This window comes from Sciurus carolinensis, chromosome 1 (genome assembly GCF_902686445.1).
Source record: "Sciurus carolinensis chromosome 1, mSciCar1.2, whole genome shotgun sequence".
NCBI lineage: Eukaryota > Metazoa > Chordata > Mammalia > Rodentia > Sciuridae > Sciurus > Sciurus carolinensis.
The window spans coordinates 167,731,560-167,757,043 of record NC_062213.1 but is presented as its reverse complement, the minus strand read 5'-3'; the positions used below and the strand labels follow the sequence as shown (position 1 = coordinate 167,757,043).

The following is a 25,484-nucleotide window of genomic DNA, read 5'->3' as shown; positions in this document are numbered from 1 at the left end:
AGTCCTGAATGAAGTGAAAGAGTGAGACGTTTACGTTTCTGGGGAAAGAGCTCTCCGTACAGTAAAAATGGCATCTGAGGTAAGGAAGTCTCTCATCCTATTTGGGGCTGTGCTTGATGGCGAATTCCTGATGAATTCCAGGAAGAATTACTTTAGGCTAGGAAAATTTGTCCTAGAGGCAAAAGTCTTCTATGTAATCTCCCATTTTCAATCTTCGGGTTTTCATCTCATTCTCCATATTGCTACACTTTATTCTCCTGTTTAAAAACTTCATTCAACCTTCAACAAAATACTTCTAAATCAAATTTACCAGCATATTAAAAGAACTATACAAGCTGGGCATGATGGTGCATACCAGTAAGAGCAACTCGGGAAGTGAAGGCAGGAGGATCTCAAGTTTGAGGATAGCCTCAGCAACTGAGTGAGGTACTAAACGACTTAGTAAGACTTTTTTATTTAAAAATAAATAAAAAAATAAAAAAAAATAAGCTGAGCACCGAGGCAGGATAATCGAGAGTTCAAAGCCAGCCTCAGCAAAAGCGAGGCTCTAAGCAACTCATACCCTGTCTCTAAATAAAATACAATATAGAGTTGGGGATATAACTCAGTGGTTAAGTGACCCTGAGTTCAATCCCCAATGCCTTCCACCAAAAAAAAAAAAAAAAAGAATTGTATACCATGACCAAGTGAGATTTAGTCTTGAAATGCAAGGATGGTTCAACATACAAAAATGATCAATGTAATTATGCCTTATTGACAGAATGAAGTGGATAAAAACTCACATGATGATCTCAACTGATACAGAAAATGTATCTCACAAAATTCAATACCCTTTTGTGGCAAAAACACTCAACAAACTAAAACTTAAAGACCTCAACATAGCAAAAGCCATATATTAAAAACTCATAGCTAATATCAATGGTGAAAGATTTAAAGCAGGAGCAAGGCAAGGATGCCTATATCCTTCTTTGCAGATGATATAACTTTATATGTAGAAACCCTAAAATTTACATACCCACATGATAAGAAAAAAATGCATTCAGCAAAGCAGCAGGATACCAAGTCAACATGCAAAAATCAGCTGCATTTCTAAACATACACAATGAACAACCTGAAAGGAAATTAAGAAAACAATTCCATTTACAATACCCTCAAAAAAAAAAATAAATAAAAATAAAAAATGTTGCAACCAAAGAAGTGGAAGACTCATAAAAAGAAAACTATAAAACATTGCTGACAGAAACTAAAAGAGGCAAACATTCTATGTTCATACATTGGAAGACTTAACATTATCAAAGTGTCCATATTTCCCTAAGATATCTACAGAATCAGTGCAATCCCTATCAAAATTCCAATGAGTTTTTTTTTTTTTAACAGAAATAGCAAAATCAACCCTAAATTTCACATGAAATCTCAAGGGACCCCCAAAATAGCAAAAACAATCTTGAAAAGCAATGCTGGAAGACTCACATTTCCTAGTTTCAAAACTTACTAAAGAGCTACAGCAATCAGTATAGTATGATTCTGGCATAAAGACAGTCACACAGACCAATGAAATAGAATGGCCCAGAAATAAAGCCTCACACATATGGTCAAATGATTTCTTTTCTTCTTTTCTCCCCACCTCCAGTACTAGGGATTGACCCAGGGCATCATGCATGCTGGCAAGCATAGCACCACTGAACCGTATTCCCAGCTCCTCAAATGATTTCTTGGGGCTGGGGATATAGCTCAGCTGGTAGAGTGCTCACCTTGCATGCACAAGGTCATAGGTTCAATCCCCAGCACCCAAAAAAAAAAAAAAAAATGATTTCTTGATCAAGGTGCCAAGGTCATAAAATGGGGAAAGGATAGTCTTTTCAACAAATGTTCCTGGGAAACTGAATACCAAAATGCAAAAAAATGACTTTCCATCATACCCTACACCTACTCAAAAATTAACTCAGAACAGATCCATGACCAAAATGTTAAGACCCAAAACTATAAAACTCTTAGAAAAGAAGGAAAAATCCTCATGACACTGGGTGTAGTGATGATTTCTTAGATATGACACTAAAGGCACAGGCAACAAAAGAAAAAAAAGACAAACTGGAATGCATGATAATTTTAAACTCTTGACCATCAAAATATATCATTAGCAGAGTAACAAGTCAACTCACAGAACAGGAGAAAGTACTGGTAAATCATATATTTGACAAGGGATTAATATCCAAAACACAAAGAACACTAAATAAATTCAACACTAAGAAAACATCCCAACTCAAAACTGGGGTAAAGGACTTGATTAAACATTTCTTCAAAGAAAATATGCAAATGGCCAATATACACATGAAAAGATGCTAAATATCATTAATCATTAATGAAATGTAAATCAAAAGCATACCTATCAGGACAGCTAGTATGAAAATTTTAAAAACACAAGAAAACTGAAAACAACAAGAGCTGGTGTGTATGTGGGAAAATTGGAGCCCTTGTGCACTGCTGGCAGGAATGCAAAATACGCATCATTTCTATAATATGAAAAACAGTATGGCAGTTGTTCAAAAAACACATATTTACCATTTGATTCAGCAATTCCAAGTTTGAATACATACAAAAAGGAAATGAAACCATTATTCACAATAGCCAAAAGGTAGAAACAGTCCAAATGTCCACTGTGGATAAAATGTACACAGAAAATGTAGTGTTAAAGATACTGTGGAATATTATTCAACTTAAAAGAGGAAGGAAATTCAGATACATGCTACAATGTGCTTGACTTGAAGACATTACTGCTAAGTGAAATAAGGACAAAATTTCACTTATGTATCCACCTACAACAGACAAATAAATAGGGACACAAAGTGAAACAGTGCTACCAGGGGCTGTGAGAGGGGAACAGAGTTATTGTTTAATGAGGATAGAGTTTCAGTATAGGATGATGAAAAAGTTCTGGAGGTACATAGTGAAGATGATTGCAAACAATGCTAATGTACTTAATGTCACTGTACTGTACTCTTAAAAATGGTTAAAATGGTAAATTTTATATTATATATATTTTACCAAAAAAAAAAAAAAAAAAAAGGTTAAGGCTTCAATGGCACCAATAAGAAAATACACCATCTTCTTAACATGAAATATAAAGTAATTTGGTCTCAGCCTTTCTAGGCCCTCTTCTAACCATTCCCCCTTCACTAGCCCACAACATTTATGGCAGACAGTCACACTATTACCAATCTTCAAATACTATATGTGGTATTGGGTCTCAATGCCCTTACTCATTTGATCCCTAGGCTCCCTTCCTTGTACCCATCTGATGAAACTAATCGTCTTTCTAGGAGTAGCTTAAATGTCAAACAGTCAGTCAAGCTTTAATACACTTCCTTTCTAACATCATAAAATGTTCCCTTTAAATCATGATTAATACCATCACATCAACTCTAACTTCTATCCCTCTTTATTTATGCACTACTCAATTCCTTCCCTGTATTTTAAACATTGCCCAGCTACCCACGGTGGCACACACCTGTAATCCCAGTGTCTCAGGAGGCTGAGGCAGGATTACAAATTCAATGCCAGCCTTAGTAACTAAGTGAGACCCTAAGCAATTTAGTGAGACCCTGTGTCAAAGTAAAATAAAAAAGGGTCTGGAGATGTAGCTCAGTAGTAATGCATTCTTGGGTTCAATCTCTAGTACCAGTAAACAAACACTGCCCTATTGTTTATTTATTTAGCACTACTGGGGACTGAACTCAGAAGCACTCTACCACTGAGCTACATCCCTAAGCTACAACCCTATCCTTTTTATTTTGAGACAGGGTCTCCTAGTTGCCCATGTTAGACTCAAATTTGTGATTCTCCTGCCTTAGTCTCCTGAGCAGCTGGATTATAGGTATGCAACCTTGCACCCATCTGGCTCATTCTTCTTTTTCTTCTTCTTTTTTTTTTTTTTTAAGAAAAATGTAATGAGCAGCTACCGTGTGCTCAACACTATCATAAGCAATTCGGATACAAAAATAAACAAGAAACTAAAACTGCCCAATTTTACTATTAGGTATGTCAGTCTATAATGGAAGATAAGGCAGACAATCAGAATATAGCATATTAGGTTTTCTGGTCAAGGTATGTAAGAGCTGTGAGAACAGAGGGAAGGAGTACCTAACTCAGACTTGCTAGGAGGGTCAGGTAAGAGAATACTTCTCAGAGAAGATTCCTGAACTGAGACTTAGAAATAAGAGGTTATACAGTATTAGTGTTATAACTTTAGAAAGAAAAATTAAATAACTAATAATATCTAATATATTTTAAAAATCACTCTACTCATACCTGTATCTATGAGATATTATAATAAAAATAACTAAAAAATTACAAATTGCCAAAGTCAAAAGTTTATAAAGGTTTGCATGGTCTGCTCTTCTCCAGTTTCATGTCATACTATTTTCCCAGTAGTTCTTTGCTCCCATCTTATTAGATTCTTTCAATTTCTCAGGTGCCACCTCTGTTACTCTCTAGACATTTATTCCTACTATTTTATGTAAAATGCTCCCCGCTACCTTTTTGCATTGTAAACTACTATTTTAAGGTTCAACTGAAATGTCACTTTCTCAGAGATACCTTCCCTATTCTAAATCAAATGAAATATCTTTGTACATTTCCTTAGCAGCATCCTTTAATAAGACTCATTATGCTTACACCCTTATTCACCAGTTCTTAGTAACAGTAAGGACAGGAACTGTAACTATCTTGTTCAATACCTAGACCTAGCACTCAATAAATATCAATTGAAGGGACAAATTGTACTTGGCAGATTTAAACTTAGGAATCAACATTCAACATTTTTCAGGATGAACAAACTGGTCTGGAGAAGGTTCCCCTCCTGACCACTTAAAGACAGCAATCATGGTTCTCAAGGATATAATTTCAGTTATTAATGTAAGACTATAATAATACCTCATTTTTAGGTTCATAAATTAAAAATACTTGATCTAGTTTTACCATTCAAAATAAACATAGGTTTTTGTTGTTATTGTTGTTGTCAATGGACTTTAATTATTTTATTTATTTATTTATATGTGGTGCTGAGAATTCAACCCAGAGACTCATACATGCTAGGCAAGCACTCTACCACTGAGCTACAACCCCAGCCCCAAATACAGTTTATTGAAAGAACTTACCAAAATATTTTTCTTATGTCGTTTCTCTTTTATATGTTTATGAGCTCCTTGTATGTTTTCAATGTGAATCAAGCAAAGTTTGCACAGGTATCGGCAATTGGTATATTCTGGTGATCGCTGAAGAGACAAGTTAAAAAATGCATTTTTTTCCAAAAAACAGAGAAGTAAATTATTGACTATATAAGTGAATATCACAATTCCGTGACAGACAGACATAAGCAATGAAGGAATAGTTTTTAATAAGTAAATCAGTACTTATTTATACGTCCAAGTACTTCTCAAAGTAGTCATCATACATTATATAATTTCAAACAACATCATAATAATGCTAAATATATTTACTACTCACCCAATATCATCTTTAGGACCTAATGTAAAATAAGAAAGGTAATCTTGCTACTTAATCTTATTCCAATGCTGTCCTCATTGTCCTGATTTCAAACTTAACATTTACTCTTTTTATTTTTATTTTATATTTTAATTTTTATTTTTTTTTGGTACTGGGTAATGAACCCAAAGGTGATTACCACTGAGCTACATCCTCAGTCTGTCTATCTATCTATCTATCTATCTATCTATTTATTTATTTATTTTGAAATATTTATTTATTTATTTATTTATTTATTTATTTATTTTGAGACAGGTCCTAAGTGGCTGAGGCTGGTCTTCAACTTGTAATACTCCTGCCTTAGCCTCCCAAGTTGATGGAATTACTTGGTGTCATTCCACCCAGTTTAACTTTTAGTTTTTGTGATTACAAAAATAAAATAAAATCTACCATCACTGGGGGATTTCAGAAGAACAGATCACACATATGCAAGACAATTTCAAAAGATGAGTTCTAAAACAATCCAATCAACCACAATATCACGGTAATAAATGGATGACCCCTTAAGGTAACAACATTGAAGGAAATAACAATTCTGATAGAGTATCACTCACAGTGAGATAGGGAGGGAACAGGGGAAATAGGTTAGGTCAGGCAGCTCATACTGGTAATTCCTAAGTTGCTCTTGCTAAAACCACAGATATCCTGCTAATATCTGATTAAACCAAGCAACATTCTACCTACTATAAGATGACTGTGCTCTCAGGTCAGTAAAATTGAGCAGGGTTCCCTGAAGAACCCCCAGTTCTAGGAAATCCTATGACTATTTATCTCCTCCTTTGCAAACTCATCCTCCTAGACAATATTAACAGGAAACCCACAACAAGTACAGTTCAGCCTTAGAGCATGTCTGCCCTCAGCCCTTGAATGTGATTTCTGCTTTACAATGAACTTTCTCTCTGCCACTGAAACTATTTATTTATTTATTTATTTAGTTAGTTAGTTAGTTAGTTAGTACCAGGGATTGAACCCAGGAACACTCAACCACTGAGTCACATCCCCAGCCCTTTTTTTTTTGTTTTATTTTAAGACAGGGCCTTGCTAAGATGCTTAAGGCCTTGCTAAGTTGCTGAAACTTGCAATTCTTCTGTCTCAGCCTCCCAAGTCACTGGGAGTTGGGCCACCACTCCTGGCTTCTCTGATGCATCTCTAGTACATGTGCTGCTAAAGTGAGTACTAATTGATCTTCAAATTCTTTTCTGCAACGTGGTCAAGAACCTGGAGAGCTTGAGTAGATGACTCCCCCATCTCTGGAGACATCCTCAAACCCCTGACAGTGACAACACTTTACTCATTATTTTGTATATGTATTCTCAAAGTAATAATAAAACAATAATTACTGATTTCCTGCTGAGTACAAGGCACTATGCTAAGTGTTTCATATACAATTTGTCCTTTTAACTCCCCTAATAACCCAATAAGATTGGTATTATTTTCATTCTTTGTTTTCATTATTGTAATATCTTCATTATTTGTTTTCAGCTGTGAAAACAAAAAGCTAACAGGCCTACAATATTCACAAGTACACAGCAATATACTAAGCAGGTGATACTGAATCTCAGTTTATGCAGGTCTAAATTTGATGGCAATACTCTACCCATAAAGATTGTTACAATAAAGAGCCTAGGGATGTAGCAGAGCACTTAACTAACAAGTTAGTTAGCACTTAACTAACTGAGTTCTATCTCCAGCACCACAAAAAAAAACAAAAGATTGCAAAATAAAAATTACAAAAATGCAATAAATAGATGCTAAATTTTAAAACACTGTTTCTAAGGTCTTAAACTGAAACTCCAACAAAGTTCAGTTTTTATTTCAGATTGATCTTTAATATTCAATAGGCTGAAGCTCCTGACAGAAAGATTCTCTTACCACAGAATATGATTTTCTTTAAATGGGAAACCTGCCCCAAATTTAGCAAGAGGCTTAAGAGAAAAAAAACTGTTTAATAAACGCAACATTGATAAAGTAACTATTAACCTTATAACAACATTATCAGTATTCTCCATTTAACCAACAGATGAACTAAATCTAAAGAGTTCAATCAACATTTTAAAAGGTTTGTCTTCTATATAAGAACAGAAGCAGGAAAAGCTTACTGAAGTCACCAGCATACTGTAATAATCCAGAAAAGAGATAGCAAGAATGATGAAGGTGTTGAATAGGAATTAAAATGTTAGTAGATATCTAGATTCTTTTAGTAAGAAAAGTGTAGAATAATACTGAACAAGGAGTCAGAAGTCCCAGAATGATATCTTAACTGACTTTGAACAAATCTTTATCACTGCAGCCTGTTTCTATCTCCTTATTTAGTAAAAAATAATAAAAATTACCCTGCATGGTAAAATAATTTAAATTTTTTTTTTGTTTTTTTGTTTTTTGTTTGTTTGTTTTATGCATTGCTGGGGATTGAACCCAGGGCCTTGTGCTTGAGGGGCAAGCACTCTACCAACAGAGCTATATACCCAGCCCCAAATAATTCAATTTTACAAGCAGCTAATCTTTAGTTGGTGCTTACAAACTACCATGTCTTGTGCCAAGAATTAACTTGTGTTATCTTACTTAATCCTCATAATAGCTCCATGAGCTAGTGTTATTTTTATCAACCTCTAATGAAAAAAAAAAAAAATGAGGTTTAAAAGACTACATAACATTATCAAATGTTATCCACCCAAAAAGTGGCAGAACTAGAACCAATGACTCCAAATTCCATGCACTTGATCACTATATATATTCCCTCTAATTATGAACAGATTGCCATGTGCAAGGCACTATTATAGACAAAATATCAAATAAGACAAAAATGCTCTCATCATCATGAAGTTTCTAGTTTCACAGAGAGATATAAGAAAATTGTTCAACTATCTCCCTTATTACAGTTACAATACTTTATTTTACCATAAACTAACACACTAACCTCTTTTCAACTTTCTGTATACAAGCCAGAATACAGATTTCTGAACATGGAGATTCTAAATACTTATAAGTCAATACTTAGTACTCACAGGGAAAGCTGCCCTCTTAATCTAATGATTTGAACTTGTCTTCTTTGATATAGGGCAAAAATATATTTATTCTTAAATTAATCTATGGATACACTAAGAACCAAAGAACATGATGAAATGAAATGAACTTAAGGATAACATTCATAATGAGTACATACAATTGGAAAAGAAAAAAATGCCAAAGACACTGACTCAAGTCAATCACTCTTTTGTCTATGATCCATTTTTCAAATCATATGACTACTACTGTTTGCTTACATGTCTTTCTCTAACTAGTGAACTCTTAAAAAAGCAGAACCATGTTTTTAAAAATGTCAGGCTTGCCCAGATTAAACTATTTATCACCAGCTGATGACAAATGAAAGGTACTCAATTTTATCTTGACAGTAGATATATCCAGAAATAACTATTAATTCCAGGCTTAGAAAGTGGGAAGACTAAGTAAAGATAGAACTGCAAATTGCAAATAAGACTTTCTTCTAATTAGGATACTCTGACACTAGCTATATAACCTTATATTATAAGACTCCGTTCCTTGATATCCCTTTTTCTTTTCATGTGGTGATACTGTCCTAAGTTCTATTAGTAACCCAGGATTGCATTCTTCAATCTAGATATCATCTTATTTTTCTAAACTAAACAAAATCCTAATATTTCTTTCCTTCCTTTCTTGTTTTTCCAGAATGATGACCCATATTTATGATTCTCTCTTTTAATACCTACTAGTGTTTTCATTGTTGAAACTACGAATTAGTTCTCAGAAACAAGACACTAATGACTAGGACAGTTCCTAGTTATTAGCAGCTACTCAGTAAACATAGGAGAAAAAAAAGGATAAGACAGAAAAGCAAGGAAAAAAAGGACAAAGTTTAGTAAATTTATAGTAGTATATTTTAGTTTGTTCCATCAATCCAAATAGACTTTTAACTTCTAATGGGAAGAAACTCAGCCATTTTCATCAATATATGTCCACTGTCTAGCACAGTTCCTAGCACATAACAATTATACCTATTTAATGAAGGAATAAATCAGAGGTCTGCAAACTTATTCTACAAAGGGCCAAAGCAACATTTTGGTACATAACTTATGCTTTGGAAAATAGTGAACATTTTGTTTTAAAGGTCACATGGTTTCATTTAGCATCTATTCAATTCACCTTTGCCATGGTAACATGAAAGCAACCATAGACAATATCTAAAAATTAAGTACAGCTATGTTCCAATAACTTTGTTTATAGAAAAGAGGGTCATAATCAAAAACACAGAAACAAAACAAGGAAGTAGGACACAGCTGGCCAACCTCTGTAAAGAATAAATGACGTCAGGCTCATAAACATGAGTATCTGTTAAACATAGGGGAAAAAGGAGGAGAGAAAGAAGGAAGGAAATAAAAAGTGGAAGAAAAGATTAATGCTACCTCTGTCTTATCAATAAAAGAAAAATAAAAAGAGCTACACTTAGGAAAGGAAAGCTATGAAACATATATTTCCCTCCAAATAACTAAAACGACAGCATACTTTTTCAAGTCGAAAGATGTGATCTCTTTCTAAGCGTTCTTCTGCTTGTTTCAAGCCTAGCCTCTGCTCAGGTGTCAATGTAGATTCATCTATCACAGTGGCATTTTCTAAATAGTCCATCTCTGAAGAATTTTCTTTATTAGATTCATCACTCTTCACTTTACCTATAAAAGAAAGCAATCACTTAGTTATCTCAGCAATGGTAATTTTTTAAAAAAAAATTAATGAAAAACAAGATATTCAATTTATACACATACAGAAAAATATATTTTTCCTTATATTTTCTTTGATTGTACAAGTTGTTAAATGTACATAAAACAAGACATACACATAGTCTGGTGTAGTGCTATAAGTCTGTAATCCAACAACTCAGAAGGCTGCCTGAAGGAGATCAAGTTCAAGGCCAGCCTCAACAATTTAGCGAGACCCTCAGCAACTTAGTAAGTCCCTATCTCAAAATAAAAAGTAAAAAGGGCTAGGGATGTAGCTCAGTGGTAAAGTGCCCTGGATTCAACTCCCAGTACCAAAAAAAAAAAAAAAAAAAAAAAAATTTACATACACACACACACATATATATGTATTCATGTATGCTTGTGTGTGTGTGTATACATACACATATTATATGAGATATACACGGTATCATAATTTACAAAGAGAAGTTAGAGGGGTAGCTCAGTGGTAGAGCACATGCCTAGCATGTATAACCCTGAGTTCAATCCCCAGTATAAAAAAAAAAAAAAAAAACTACTTCATGTATCAAAATCCTGATTTTTCTTCCAAGATATATATTTAATTGAGACTACACTACACAAAGTTAAAGTAACATAACCATGTTTAAAAGATCTCTGAAGTCAATTTGATAAAAAGGTATTCTGAGACCCAAAGATTTAGTCACAGAACTAATGACACTAACAATTCAAAGAACATATATAGACAACAAATCCCTGTTTCCTCATTAGATTGTAAACTCTTGAAAGTATAGATTATCTGTTTTCATCTTTGCATTTCTAGCATCTACAAATATGGACCTAACATACAGTAGGTTCTACCAATGTGATGATTTTTTTTTTTAAGGTAAATTGAATAATGTTGTTTTCTTGTTTTTTGGGTTTTTTTTGGTGTGTTGTTTGGTTTCCTGACACTGGGGATTGAACCCAGGGATGCTTTAACACTGAGCCACATCCCCAGCCCTATTACTTTTTGAGACAGGGTCTACTAAGTTGTTTAGAGTCTCGGTAAGTTACCTACTCTGGTCTTGAATTTATGATCCTTCTGAATTGCTGAGATTACAGATATGCACAGGTGTGAACCACCGTGCCCAATGTGTCTGAAATACTTAAAAAGGTAGCTGGGCTCAGTGGCATAGACCTATAATCCCAGTGATTCAGGAAGCTGAAGAAGGAGGATCACAAATTCAAGACCAGCCTGGGCAATTTAGTGAGAACTTGTCTCAAAATAAAATACAATAAGGGCTGGGGATGTGGCTCAGTGATAGAAACACACAAGGCCCTGGGTTTGATTCCCAGTACTGCAGGAAAGAAAGAGAAAAGATAAAATACTTGAAAGGATTTCAGGGAGTTCAGAATAAAGTTTAAGCCCTGTAGTACATTATGTCTAATTCCTTATTCTCATGAAGGCAGTAAATAGAATAAATACAAAATTTCAAATTGTAATAAATTCTGTAAAAGAATAGTCGAAGAAAACTTTAGATATGGGGGAGTCAGAAAAGACTTCTCTGAGGAGCTATCGTTTAAGCCAAAACCTAAAGAAAAAGAGTTAATTTACCTACATCTCTAACCTCATGTCCTGACCGAACACTTTTCACTTCTTTCATACCAAATATACCATAGTGTTACTGGTGTTTCAATTCACAATACCTTTATCTATGGTATTCACTTCTCCATCAGTGCCCTCCCAATTCAGTTAGTAATAATTACCTTCCCTTTATAAAATAACTTATAAAGTAGATTCTTTGATGCTAATAGTCAGGTATTATTTAACTTTGTAAGTTCAAATTTTAATGCAATGTCTAGGCCAAAATACACTTTAATAAAACTAGGTTAAACGGCTGGGGTTGTGGCTAAGTGGTAGAGCAACATGTGTGAGGCACTGGGTTCAAGTCTCAGCACCACATAAAATAAATGAATAAAATAAAAGATCCATTAACATCTAAAAAATACATTTAAATAAATAAACATATAAATTTAAAAATAAATAAATAAAAGTTTGTTAAATAAAAATTTTGGATGTATCTAAAAGCAATTCCAAAATGCAATGCTCAGCAATAATCAATAAAAAATTCTCCACTCTACCCTCAAAAGCCAACTCCACATCACCTAGAGGAGCTGTGACAGTCAATTCTATCTTTTGATACCTCTAATTCTGTAAACAAAGAAGAAATGCTGTACTTCTGGAGATGGCACATTTCCTACCAAAGGGCATAGGAGTTTCTAGAATAAGAAAGCAAACTCTTAGATAAGTTATAAAAAGGGTTCAAACACCTCAGGCATTGCTAGGTTAGATAAGTATTTCTTAAATTATAGTGAGGGGAACACTGATATACTGTGAACAATTTGCAATTATGCCCCAATATTTGGGGGGAAATTAGTTTTTTAGCAATTATTTTCTTATGGAAACAAAAGAAAAGGTGAAATCCTAATTTTATTTCCATATTTTATTGAAAAGAATAGCAGCAAGACAACATAATAATAATATAATATTCTCCTCTCTTTTCTATGTATAACTTGCCCTATGTGACCAGGCAACTGACATCAGCAAATCCTATAAAATTATCATTTCTGCCAGCATAAAAAATTAGAGAAAGACATATCTTTCTTTAAAATCAGAAAAAAAAAGGGCTGGGATTGTTGCTCAGCGGCAGAGCACTTGCCTAGCATGCACGACGCACTGAGTTTGATTCTAAGTTCCATATATAAATAAAAAAATAAAGGTCCATTGGCAACTAAAACAATAATTTTTTTAAAAAATCAGAAAAAAAGGAAATTACTTAATTTTCTGGAACAACATATAAAATAAAATGGTGGGGCTGGGGTTGTAGCTCAGAGGTTGAATTCTTGTCTTGCATGCATGAGGCACTGAGTTCGATCCTCAGCACCACATAAATGAATAAAATAAAGGTACTGTACATCTACAACTAAAACAACAACAACAACAAAAAAAATGGTATCAGGCACAATGTCCCAAACTCTGTTCCACATAACATTAGTTCCTTGAGATGTTAATACCTTAATCAAACAACTACAGGTGTGTTCATAGCAACAGAAAAATCAGTGGTTGCCAGCAGGTAGAAGGAGGGTAACCATTTAATAGATATACAACACCTTTGGAGGGTGATGAAAACATTCAAGAACTAGTAAGTGATGGCTGTGTGACTTGGTGAGTATACGAAAAAACCACTGAATTGTATACCTTAAAAAGATGAATTTTATAGCATGTGAACTATACCTCAATAAAACTATTATATTTAAAAGATTAAGATTAAAATATGACCTAGTAATAAGGACTATGAGAAAAGTTAAACATGTGAAAAGAATATGGCTTATCAGAGGTGGAGTGAGGGTTATTAATGAGCAAAAGCCTCATTAAGAAAGCAGAAGTTTAGGGGCTGTGGTTGTGGGTCAGTGGTAGAGTGCTTGCCTAGCACACATGAAGAACTGGGTTCAATCCTCAGCACCACATAAAAATAAATAAATAAATGAATAAATAAATAAATAAGGGTATTGTGTTCATCTATAACTAAAAATACTTTTAAAAAAGAAAAAGAAAGAAAGCAGAAGTTCAGAGAGCTAGCCACACAGACATCTAGGGGATGAGGGTTCAAGGAAGGGAAAAAAGCAAATACAAAGCCCTTAGGTGGACACTGGCATTAACATTTCAGGAAATATAAGAAAACCATGCAACTATATAAGAAAGAAAGATTGAGAAGTAGATGAATAAGGGTAGAGAAGTAGGGAATCAATCATATAGGGCCTGCTACTCACTGCAAAAACTCTAGCTAAAGTATGGAGGAACCACTGAAATACTTTAAATAGTAGTAACATGATTTGACTCATTTTAACAGGATTCTTCTGGCTATGCTAAAAACACAAAGAAGGGTAATATGAGTGAAAATAAAGAGACAAGTTAGGGTATGCTACTCACTGCATGATCCTGATCACAAACACCAGCATTTTGAAGCCTGCTAGAAATACAGTTTCTCGGGTTCCACACCAGGCTCTGAATCAAATCTCTGGGAATGATGCCCAGGAATTTCTATTTTCATATGGTTCCCAGGGAATTCATATGCATTATCAAAGTTCGAGAAGCCCAGATCAAGAACTCTCTCCCCTAAAATATTCAACTAGCTCACTCACCTATTTCCCTCAGGTATTTGCTTTAATGTCATGTTTTCAGTGACAATTTAAATTGAAACATCACCAGCAGCATCAGTTCCTATCTTTTCGTGATTTATTTTTCTCATAGGACTTATAAACATCTAACTCTATGTTTTTTTCATTTATTTTGTTGATTGTCTGTCCCTTCCCACTAGAATACTGACTCCAAAAGGGCGATGTTATGTGTTTCATTCACCATGCAGTGCTATATTTCTATGTACTAGATTAGTAATTGGCACATAGCAGACATCAAAAAAAAAAAAAAAAAAAGAAAAGTGTTGAATGAATAGATGGAAGAAGGAAAAATGTTGGGAATATTGGATAAGAGTTAAAGTTAGGCCTAATAGAAAAGGTGATCAAATGTCTATATAACCCAATAAGTACAAATAGATACTGATTTAAATGTACAGATTTTATTACTTTATCAAGGAATAATCTAACGAGAAATTATTAATTCAAATATTAACTTTTTCACATGGGAAAAAAAGCTAAACTATTTTTGTATAAACATGACTTCCATACTGAAGAGAATTCTTTAAAACATGAGAAGCACTTTTTATGAAAAAATAAATTACACTATATACTCTGCTATACTGTAAATATTTTATATTTTATTTCATTTCATTTCATTTTTACCAAGGATTGAACTCAGGGGTGCTTAACCATTAATCCACATTTCCAGCCCTTTTTATTTTGAGACAATGTCTCTTTAAGTTACTTAGAGTCTCACTAAATTGCTGATGCTGGTTTGATCTTCCTGTCTCAGTCTCCCAAGCCACTGGGATTACACGCATGTGCCACCACCACATTCAGCTAAATCATTCTTATTAATTTGCTAAACCAATCTTCCCAATCGGACCTCTACTTGGTCTACTAGTTTCCTCAAATTAGCTTCCTTAAACTAGTTCAATCTGTTCTCCACATTAACACATAACAAAATTGCATTTAACTGGAATAAAATAATAATAATAAATGATACCCTCTGCCCTGAATGCTTACTATTATAATTTGGATCTTGACCCAAAAGGTTTATATGACAAAGACTTGGTTCCCAGTGTGGGAAATAGTAGAACCTCTAAGAGGTTGGACACAGTGAGAGGTCTCTGGGTCACTGGAGGTGTGTCCTCAAAAGAATAGTGGGACCCCAGCTTCTCCTTTTTGTTCTTTTTTTGGTTTTTCATTTGTTTTGTAGTAGGGGGAATGAACCCAGGAACACTTTAATACTGAGCTCATTCTCAGTTCTTTTTATTTTGAGACAGGGTCTTGCTAAATTGCCACGGCTGACCTCAAACTTTGTCATCTTCCAGTCTCATCCTCCAGAGTAGCTGGGATCTTTTTATTGTCTTTCATGCCCCAGTCATGAGGTAAACAGTTCTGCTCTGCCACATGCTCCCCATCATGATATACTGCCTCACCATAGGCCTAAAAGCAAAAGGGTCAGCCGATCATAGACTAGAACCTCCAAAACCATGAGTCAAAATAAGCCTTTTATAAGTACACTGTCTCAGACTTTTGTTACAGTTACAGAAAGCTAACTAATATACCTACTATGTCCATACTACATAAAACATCCTACTAGACTCTTAAACCTAACCTTTACAACACAGGCAGCACCATCTCTACTTTTAAAAAATGAAGAAACAAAGATAGGTTTGAAAGAATAAGCAGCTTATCCAAGATTACAAAGTTATTAAGTGAAAAGATAGAATTCAAAAACCATGCATTTTGGGCTGGGGTTGTGGCTCAGTGGTGAAGCACGTGCCTAATATGTGTGAGGCACGGGGTTCAATTCTCAGCACCACATATAAATGAATGAATAAAACAAAGGTCCACTGACATCTAAAAATAAATATTAAAAAAAAAAAATGCATTTCACTCCAGCCCATACAGTTGACATCTCACCTCTTCTATTTTGCTTTTCTTTTTTCCTTTTGACTATACTTGGGATCAAACCCAGGTCCTTGAGCATGCTAAGGCAAGTGCTCTATCACCGAGTTAGCTATAGCTCTAGATCCTTAGTTACCTTTTTATAAGAATGATCTTTAAATCAGATTTTTCAATAACTCACATTACCAGACCCTTAATTAAGCAATCTTTTGTTCTTCTGCTTCCTGGGATTGGAACCCAGGGCCTTATGCATGCTAGGCAAGCATTCTACCACTAAGCCACATCCCCAGCCTTTATTTTTATTTTACTTTTTTTTTTGAGATGGGGGGGGGGGTCTCACTATGTTGCCCAAGATAAGTCTCAAATTCATGGGCCCAAATGAACCTCCCGCAATACCTGGTTTAACTAAGTGATCTTAAGTATCATAAGTTTCCCAACTTCACATCACTAATGTACCAATCATGTTTAGATTTTTGCCATATCTAAATATTACCTGTTCTATTACTTGATATTGTCTCTATTGAGTTACTTTCTAAACTTGTCCTTCTCCTAAATCTTCTATACAATTATCAGACTGATTTTTTTCTTATACACATACAGTTCTATTTAATTTTTTAAAAGTCTGTCTATATACTATCACTTGTGTATTATCAGAAATAAAAAGTAGCTACTTCTGAACTCTCCAGTGTTTCTCCAACTATAGCAAATAATAGTTTCTCTTTATTTCGACACCAAGGTAAGGCTTTATTCTTTCAGTCATGGAATCAAAAGAAAGAAAATTAGCAAATAAAATCAGAATTAAAATTAACTCAAAAGTCATGGACAGGGGCTGGGGAGATAGCTCAGTCGGTAGAGTGCTTACCTTGTAAGCACAAGGCCCTGGGTTCGATCCCCAGCACCCAAAAAAAAAAAAAAAAAAAAAGTCATGGACAGTATTTCTAAACAATTAATTAAAGACAGGATCCCAGAACAAAATTAATTTAATACTTCTCTAGCAAACTATAACAGTGTCCTAAGTAATTTCTGCTTCTAGACTTGTTCCCATGAAAGAATTTGCTGCACTGTAGCCAAAAGGATACTTTTAAATAGCAAATCTGATCATAACATTATCTTGCTTAAAACTTCAGTTGCTTCTCAAATCACTCATGAAAAAAGTTATGTCACAGCTCACAATGCTCTTCATTCTCCAAAAGATGACTTATCAGCTGCATCTTTTGCCACCCCCCCCCAAATCCCTGTTCTACTTATACTGAGTCTCATTCATACTCACAGTCTCACTCCTATCATTTTCTCAGTCCAGTGTCAAGTCTCACAAATAAATCACTGTGTTTTCTCAACTCTTAGTTTTTGACATTGTAAATCACTTTACTTATCTGTATCACATCCCTGTCAGAGTAGGTTCTTTGAAGCCTAGGACTGAGTTCTTTTAGTTTTCCACTATAAACACATGATTGGTACATTAGAGGAAGATAATACATACATGTTTGGTGAATGAACAAGCAATGAGACCATTTAAAGAGTATGTAGGGCTGGCTAGTGGTGTAGCTTAGTGGTAAAGCACTTGCCAAAGTTTTGATCCTCAGCACTGCTAGATAAATAAATCAAGAGTTTGCGTTTTGGGACAAATCCAAATGACTAAGGAGTCATTGAATTTATAAGTGTACGGCCTTTTTACCTATCATAATAAATGGAAAGGTGGGTTTTTTTGTTTTTTTGTTTTTTTGTTTTTTTTTTTGAGATGAAAGAGCCACACTACTAATGTTCTTTTTGTAATTAAAGTAGCTAAACCAGGGCTAATCTAAAGAACATTAACACAGGAAAATCCCGCCAAAAATGCGACTGGTAGAATATCCTTATTGGTACTTACTCAAATCATCTGATACGTCTTCAATTCCTGAAGCACTATCATCAGAATCTCCAGCATTATCTGTCTGCATCTGTTGCTTCTGAGATCGTGGTAAGTTTTCCAGAGCACATTTTTCTCTCTGTAGAGCTTCAATATTCACTTTGTCCACAGAAACAAAGGAGGTCAGATTTTTTTTTCCAGTCTGCTGTAATTCTGACTGTTTAATACTTTCTTTCAATAGTAAACTGGTCACCTTTTCTGGTTCTGCTGGTGTACTAAGCCCCTTTTCTGGTTTCATCTGAGAACTAGGTGCTTTTTCTGTTTTCCTCTGTGAACTAAGTGCCTTTTCTGCTTCTGCTGCAGGTGAACAAGGTGATTTTTCTGTGTTCACTGGTAAATTAGGTGACTTTGGTGATTTTTCTGCCTTTGTCTGTAAATTGGGTACCTTTTCAGCTTTCAAAGATAAGTTAGGTTGTTTTTTAGCTTTGCAATGACTTTGATCTCGAAGGACTAACCCCAAATCTTTAGGGCCTGGAACACTGGCAGCATTTATTTTACATGATTTAACTTCTGTTTTTTCTATACACATATCATTTTGCTTGTTTTTTTTACTACTATTCCTATTTGGAGAGCTGGTCCCAATTTCTTTTGTAGATTTATCATTTCTAGCTTTCAAAGTTTGATTAGTTATAGCTTTAACTGCTTTGTTTTCTTCACAAATTACATTCTTCTTTGGTTCATGATTTTCACTTTTAGATGTCTTAGGCTCTTCCATTATTTGAAAACCTGCTTCTTTCCAATTGTGATATTGTAAAATGGCAGATCTCCAGTAGTTTGAATTGCTCCAAATCCAGTTTAGGCAAGCAAACTATTGGGTTTTAAAAAAAAAAACAAAAAAACTGTTATTTAAAATGCAAGACCATTTTTTAAAATGGTAACACATTTATAAAGCTTTTAAAATTTGTTCTCAAAACTGAAGAAATAGTTTTTAAAAAGATAAAACTCAGAAAACTATATGAGAAGGAATTAAAGCCCGTTAAGTAGCAGCCAAATGTTCATGGAGAGAATTCCAATATACTTGTCATTATATGGCATCAAAACAAAGGATTTTTAGAGAAGGAAAAAGTTGTTTTACATTCCCAATAAAAATTTCAGGAGCTGGGGATATAGTTAAGTGGTACAGCAGTTTTCTAACATATGAAGCACTGGGTTCAATCTTCAGCACCACATAAAAACATAAATAAATAAAAATAAAGGTATTGGGTCCATCTACAACTAAAAAAATATTTAAAAAAAAGGAATTTCAACAAGAAACTAAAATCTGCAAATAATGCACCACCATTAACATAGAAGTTTGTAGAATCCTAAATGGTAAGATCTTGACCATTTTTAGCTCTCTCACCAGTACCTGTTTTTACTTCTAACCTTTTTCAAGTTAATTCTAAAAACATTCCCAATCCTCTCCACCTCTGCAGTATAAAGGAGTTTAAATGAATTCTTATGTAAACAAATTTTAAAAATCCATGTCATATTTTTACTAAAACTCACAAAAAGTACACCATCAAGAATGAACCCTAAGGGTGGGGATATTATAGTTCAGCTGGTAGAGTGCTTGCCTAGCATGTACAAAGCCCTGGGTTCAATCACCAGCACCATAAGTGAGGGGGGAAAAAATAAAATGAATCCTAAAGTACAAGATGATCTTTGGGTGACAATAATATGTCAAGACTCATCTGATTATAACCAGTGTGCCACAAAGTAGATGTTGATAGCAGAAGATGCTATGCATGTGTGGGACCAGGGACTATGTAGGAACTCTTGTGTTTTCTGCTCAATTTTGCTGTATACCTAAAACTGCTCTAAAAATAATGTCTAAAAGAAGTGATAGTAAAAAAAGAACACTAAAATCAATCAGAACCTATTTTGCTCTAAAATATTTTTTAAATTGTGTTAAAAAAGAAATACTGTTTATAACCCAAACTATAAGTGAAAATACTGTCTTGTTAAATTATTTCTATGTTAGAAACACTTTACATATTACATTTTATAAAAAACAGGATTTTTTTAATTTTTAAATTTTTGTACTGTTCACCTTGCCATATATGCTTTAAATTCAGAACTACTCCCCTAAACAAAGATAAATATAAAACAAATAGCCAGGCAAGGTGGCACACACCTATAATCCCAGCTACTTGGGAGGTTCAGGCAGGAGGATCTTAAGACCCAGGTCAGTCTCAGCAACTTATGATAGACCCTGTGCAAAACAAAAAAAAATAAAAAGAGCTGGGGGTATAACTCAGTGGTAATCCACCCCTGGGTTCAATACTCAGCACCACAAAAACAAAGTTATAAAAAAAAAATTTTTTTTAAGTCTTTTTGCCAACAAAAGCAAACTACATGGAATTAAAATGTACCTTTGATTTTATTTGATGAATTTACTGAATTATGAATTTGGGCAAACACCTCTAACTAACTATACAAATGTGTATCATATAAACACAAAGTATCACCTAAAATAAAAAGCTTAAAACATAAGGCATTTATTTTTAATTGTCTGTACATCTGCAAAAATGCATTTCCAGAAAAGAAATTAAACTAGATATATCTGCACTAAAGCATCTTACTCAATTTGTACCTAGCTTTTCTGTAAGTCCTGTTCACAGTACAGTGCTCTATATTCTTTCTCTGTCTTGATCTCAGTCCAAATTAAATATTATCTTTAATTTTTTAAAAAGCTGTTAGGCTCTTTTTTCTAAAACTATTGTACAAAGGAATATTTTAAGAAATTATGATAATTAAAATTTAAGTCAAGATCATACTAAATTTTCACCATTAATTTATTTTTCACTAATATTATTTTCTAATAAAAGTTATAGCAACTTATAACTGTCTAAAAGAATGCTTTTTGTTCCTAGTTCTTGTACATTTGAATTTAATTATTTTGCATTTATTTATTTATTTATTTATTTTGGGGGGGATACCAGGGAATGCACTCAGGACACTCAATCACTGAGCCACATCCCCAGCCCTATTTTGTATTTTATTTAGAAACAGGGTCTCACTGAATTGCTTAGTGCCTTGCTTTTGCTGAGGCTGCCTTTGAACTTGAGATCCTCCTGCTTCATCCACCTGCCTCAGCCTCCTGAGCCGCTGATTACAGGCATGCGCTACAACAACAAGTTCTGCTTTTACTATTTTTGACAAAGTGTCTTATAAAATCATCCAAAGAGTTGTCAAAATAAGTGACTATTCCCAAATTCTTGTAGACACCAATGCAGGGTCCTTATTTTAAAAAATAAAAACAGGTTCTATATCTAAATGATTATTCTTACCTTATCTAGTAAATAATATAGTTTAAATTTTCTGGTGCTAGTCTATAATAATACTTTAATAATTTTATAAATACCATTTTATGACATTATGTTAATAACAAAAGTCATTAACAGTAAAGACCTGGAATAACATTAATCCACAATTTTGTTTATAAAACTTTATAGAAACACTACTTATTCTTTCACTCAAAAAAAAAGAACTCTATACATCGAGTTTGTATATATAAATAAAAGCTATAATAATTTTTTTTAAATCAATGTACCTAATACAGATAAGTGCTAGTGGGAGATTCAAGATTCAGAAAAATGCTAAGTTTCATCTTAAAGTAAATAATGTTTCCTATAATTAAAAGTACAGTTAAATTGTTAACGAGATGTTCCAAAACTATACTTATTTTCTAATCTTTCACATCTTTTGGCAAATGTTTCTAAGGCAAAGTCTTATTCCTCAAAAAAATGTGGTAATTTTACAACAAAACTACTATTTTTAATTTTTTCTTTGAAGCTATTAAGAGTAAAATTTTGCCCCCAAAAGCTTTAGTTCTTAGAAATGAAGTTTTCTCTGAGGAAAGGTTTTGAAAATAAGGCTCAGTGCTCCTCAGTGCACACTCAGCAAAATTTAGTTCAACCAAATAAAAATATCAGACCGACTTTCTAACTCTTGGTTACATTTTTAGAATGGGGTGAGTGGATATTAAATAAGATCCTAACTTTAGTCCAATTATATCTTTATTAACTATCAAGAAAGATAATAATTATATATATGTATATATTTAATTGTAAATGGACATAATACCTTTATTTATTTTATATGGTGCTGAGGATCAAATACAGTGCCTCACACGTGCTAGGCAACCACTCACTCTACCGCTGAGCCACAACCCCAGTCCCAAGTATGCCAATAATTTTAATGACTTTTTTTTAAAGTTTGAATATTATGGAGTTAAAATAGCATTTAGAATATATTTCATTTTTAATCATTAAGACATCAGCCTATTTCTTCTTCCAGTTCTAATCATATCTTTGGACTTGCTTAAATCCATACAATGCCTTACACAATGCTGGTTACTTAGTAGACATTCAAAATCACTTGCAATTAAAAGGGTATATCTTCCAAACTGATGTCTTCACATTCTTCTTTTCCTGCTGACAACTTCACAAGAAACTGGAATTATTTCAAGAAGTTTGGTGCCTTTCTATAATTTTCCCATTGTTCAATTTGCCAACTGGCCTACAGGTTCTAAAGTCTGAGTCTTAAAAATAGTTTGGATATAGTAGCTTAGAAAGTACCTGGAACAACTGCTGCAAAATTAATGGAAAAGCTAATCAAAGCAATAGCTACCACTCAAGTAACCTTTCCTTGAGGCACATAGGAAAATTATTTTAAGGCATAATTACAGAAAGCTATCAGAAACTTCTACAGCTTTAAAAAACTAGTAAAATTTTTAAAAATTATATATACACTTTTTTTTAACCTTTTCCAGCAAAGGTCTGCAATCATTGAGTCACCAAGTGACCCTAAATGAAGACACTGACCCTCTCTTAGTCATTTCTAAACTCTAATGAATGGCAGAACCAGCTACCTTAGAGTCCACTCCAACTTAAAATTTAAAAATGTGATTCTATGCATATATTAAAACAGTGATGCTAATGTTATGTAGATTCTGAGGATATATACTTTTTATGTGCTTAATAAATGAATTCTTAATGAATATATTTAATTAATTTTTTTTTGGTGGTGGTGGTGGTGCTGGGGACTGAACCCAGGGCCTTGTGCTTACGAGGCAAACACTCTATCAACTGAGCTATATCCCCAGTCCTATTAAACATTTTTAAAGTAATTAAAATGCTTAATAATTATATAATCTGACATAAAAGCAACTAGTTGCTTTTAACAATGAAATATTGGCAGTAATAAACCAGCTTAAAGTATTGATTAACTCTTATTAAACAGTAATTCTCAAATTTTAGCATTCTTTAGAGTCACCTGGAGGGTCCTACACCACCCCTAACCACACCCATCCCCATCGAAGTTTCTGCTTCAGTGGTCTGGGATGGAGTCTGAGAATGTGCATTTCAAACAACTTTCCAGGTGATATTGATATGGATAGATTAAGGGCCACACTTAAAGAACCATTCTAAGGACTAATCTTAAAAGTAGAAGTGAAAGGAAATTGTGTTGTTCTATACAATTTTACATACCATTAAGAGTCTGATTCTTGTCAGTCTACTTCAAGAGGTAAGAAACCATTTCTGGTTTTGCTTACCACTAGCAGTACTTAAGTGTCTAGTATAAAGCAGACACTCAATAAATGTCTCAAGTTTTCAATTCTGAGAATACTTCAACAAAATTGACATAATGCATTCAAATGGATTAGAAATCATAATCTAGAACTTAAGTATTATATTTATTATTGTAATAATTATATTGACATAATTATATGCTATGTTTTATATACTACAATTAAGTTTTTATAGGTGTTCTACATCTGGGGCAATGGGATAAAACTAGGTTAATTTACCCCTCCACCCTCCTACCCAGGGTGAGTCCAGGTAAGTACACTTCTTCATATGAACTCTGTTCTTATCTATCTCATATACTTAGCACTTAAAACTATTTGTTTCTTTTCAGTTTGGACTTGAGTTTTTTTGCAAATCTGCTTTTTATAAAACAAAGATGTTCACACAGTTCAAAAAGTCAGTAGTACTACAAGGAAAACATTAGTCTCAAAAGCAACTGCTTTCAACTTTTTTAACTATCTCCCTATGTCTAAATTACATGCATAAGATGGTATTTATTATTTTGTTTTAGCTTTAGATGTTATCTCTATGACTTCCTATCATGGAAGATATGGATTTGGACATCTCAAACATTCCTCCAGAAAAAGACAGAATTGTATATACACAAGTACTTCCCCACCTGCTACAGTTTATATATTGTTTGAGTACATCCCCCAAAGATACAAATGCTAGAAGTTTAGTCCCCAGGGTGGCAATACTGAGAAGTGGTGGAATGTTTAAGGGAGAAAGCCTGGTTTGAGAAAAAGGATGCTGAGGGTGCCACCCTCTCCAAGGATTAATGTAGCTCTTGCAGAACCCCAGTTAATTCTCATTTGAGCACACCGTTATAAAAAGGGCAAGCCTGGCCCCTGAAATGCTCTGGCTTCCTATCTTGTATTGTGATCTTTCCCTCTTATATGCACTTTAACCACAAGGCCATTTGTCAATGTTGTCACATACTCAGAGGCCTTCGCCTAAACCAAGCAGATGCTGTGCCATGCTCTTGAATTTCCAGAACTAAAAGTTACATAAACCTCTTTTCTTTATAAAATACCTACCAACTAGTATTTTGTTACAGCAATAGAAAACAGACTAATGCCATGGCCTACCCCCATCCTCTCAGGATTTTAATTTAATATGCCAATATCATTCACAGGTGAGCCAAGTATTACACTCCGCAGAGAACCTGCTAGATGCTCATCAAAAATCATTTTCTCTTTTTTGGGGGGCACATGACTAGACTACATCTTCCAGCCTTCTCTGTAGTTAGGTGTTCTTAGGTGATTCAGTTTTTACTTCAACATGCTTTCTTCACCTTCTCATTGAATAAAATTCTCAACCATCCAGTTTCAATTAAACAATTACATTTTAATTCAGGCCAATGAGTTCTAAATTTTTGTACAAAAGAATCACCTAGCTCCTAGGGCTGGGGTTGTGACTTAGTGGTAGAGTACCTGCCTAGCACATGTGAGGTGTACTGAGTTTGATCCTCAGCACCACATATAAATAAAATAAAATAAAGGTATTATGTCCATCTACAACTAAAAAAGAAAAAAAAAAAGAGAATCAACTAGCTCCTAAAAGCAGAATCTGACTGGACAGGTGGACAGGTTGGAGTGGGACTTCCTATTCTGCATTTCTACTAAGACCAGGTGGTAACCTATTACTGTCAGTCTTCAGTCA

The 25,484-nt window shown here is 34.0% G+C and overlaps 1 protein-coding gene across 9 annotated transcripts in view; it reads right to left on the bottom strand.

Annotated features, from left to right (window-relative positions):
* Positions 1-25,484, bottom strand: part of Tut4 (terminal uridylyl transferase 4) — a 117,729-nt gene that overhangs the window by 72,130 nt on the left and 20,115 nt on the right. For all 9 annotated transcript variants that reach the window (XM_047521407.1, XM_047521429.1, XM_047521460.1 and 6 more), the window contains exons 2-4: positions 18,211-19,057; positions 10,063-10,226; positions 5,154-5,270 (exon numbers count right to left, since the gene is read on the bottom strand). In XM_047521407.1, coding sequence (XP_047377363.1) covers positions 5,154-5,270; positions 10,063-10,226; positions 18,211-18,964 — 1,035 coding nt within the window. In that variant the 5' untranslated portion in view covers positions 18,965-19,057. The remainder of the gene's footprint in view (positions 1-5,153; positions 5,271-10,062; positions 10,227-18,210; positions 19,058-25,484) is intronic.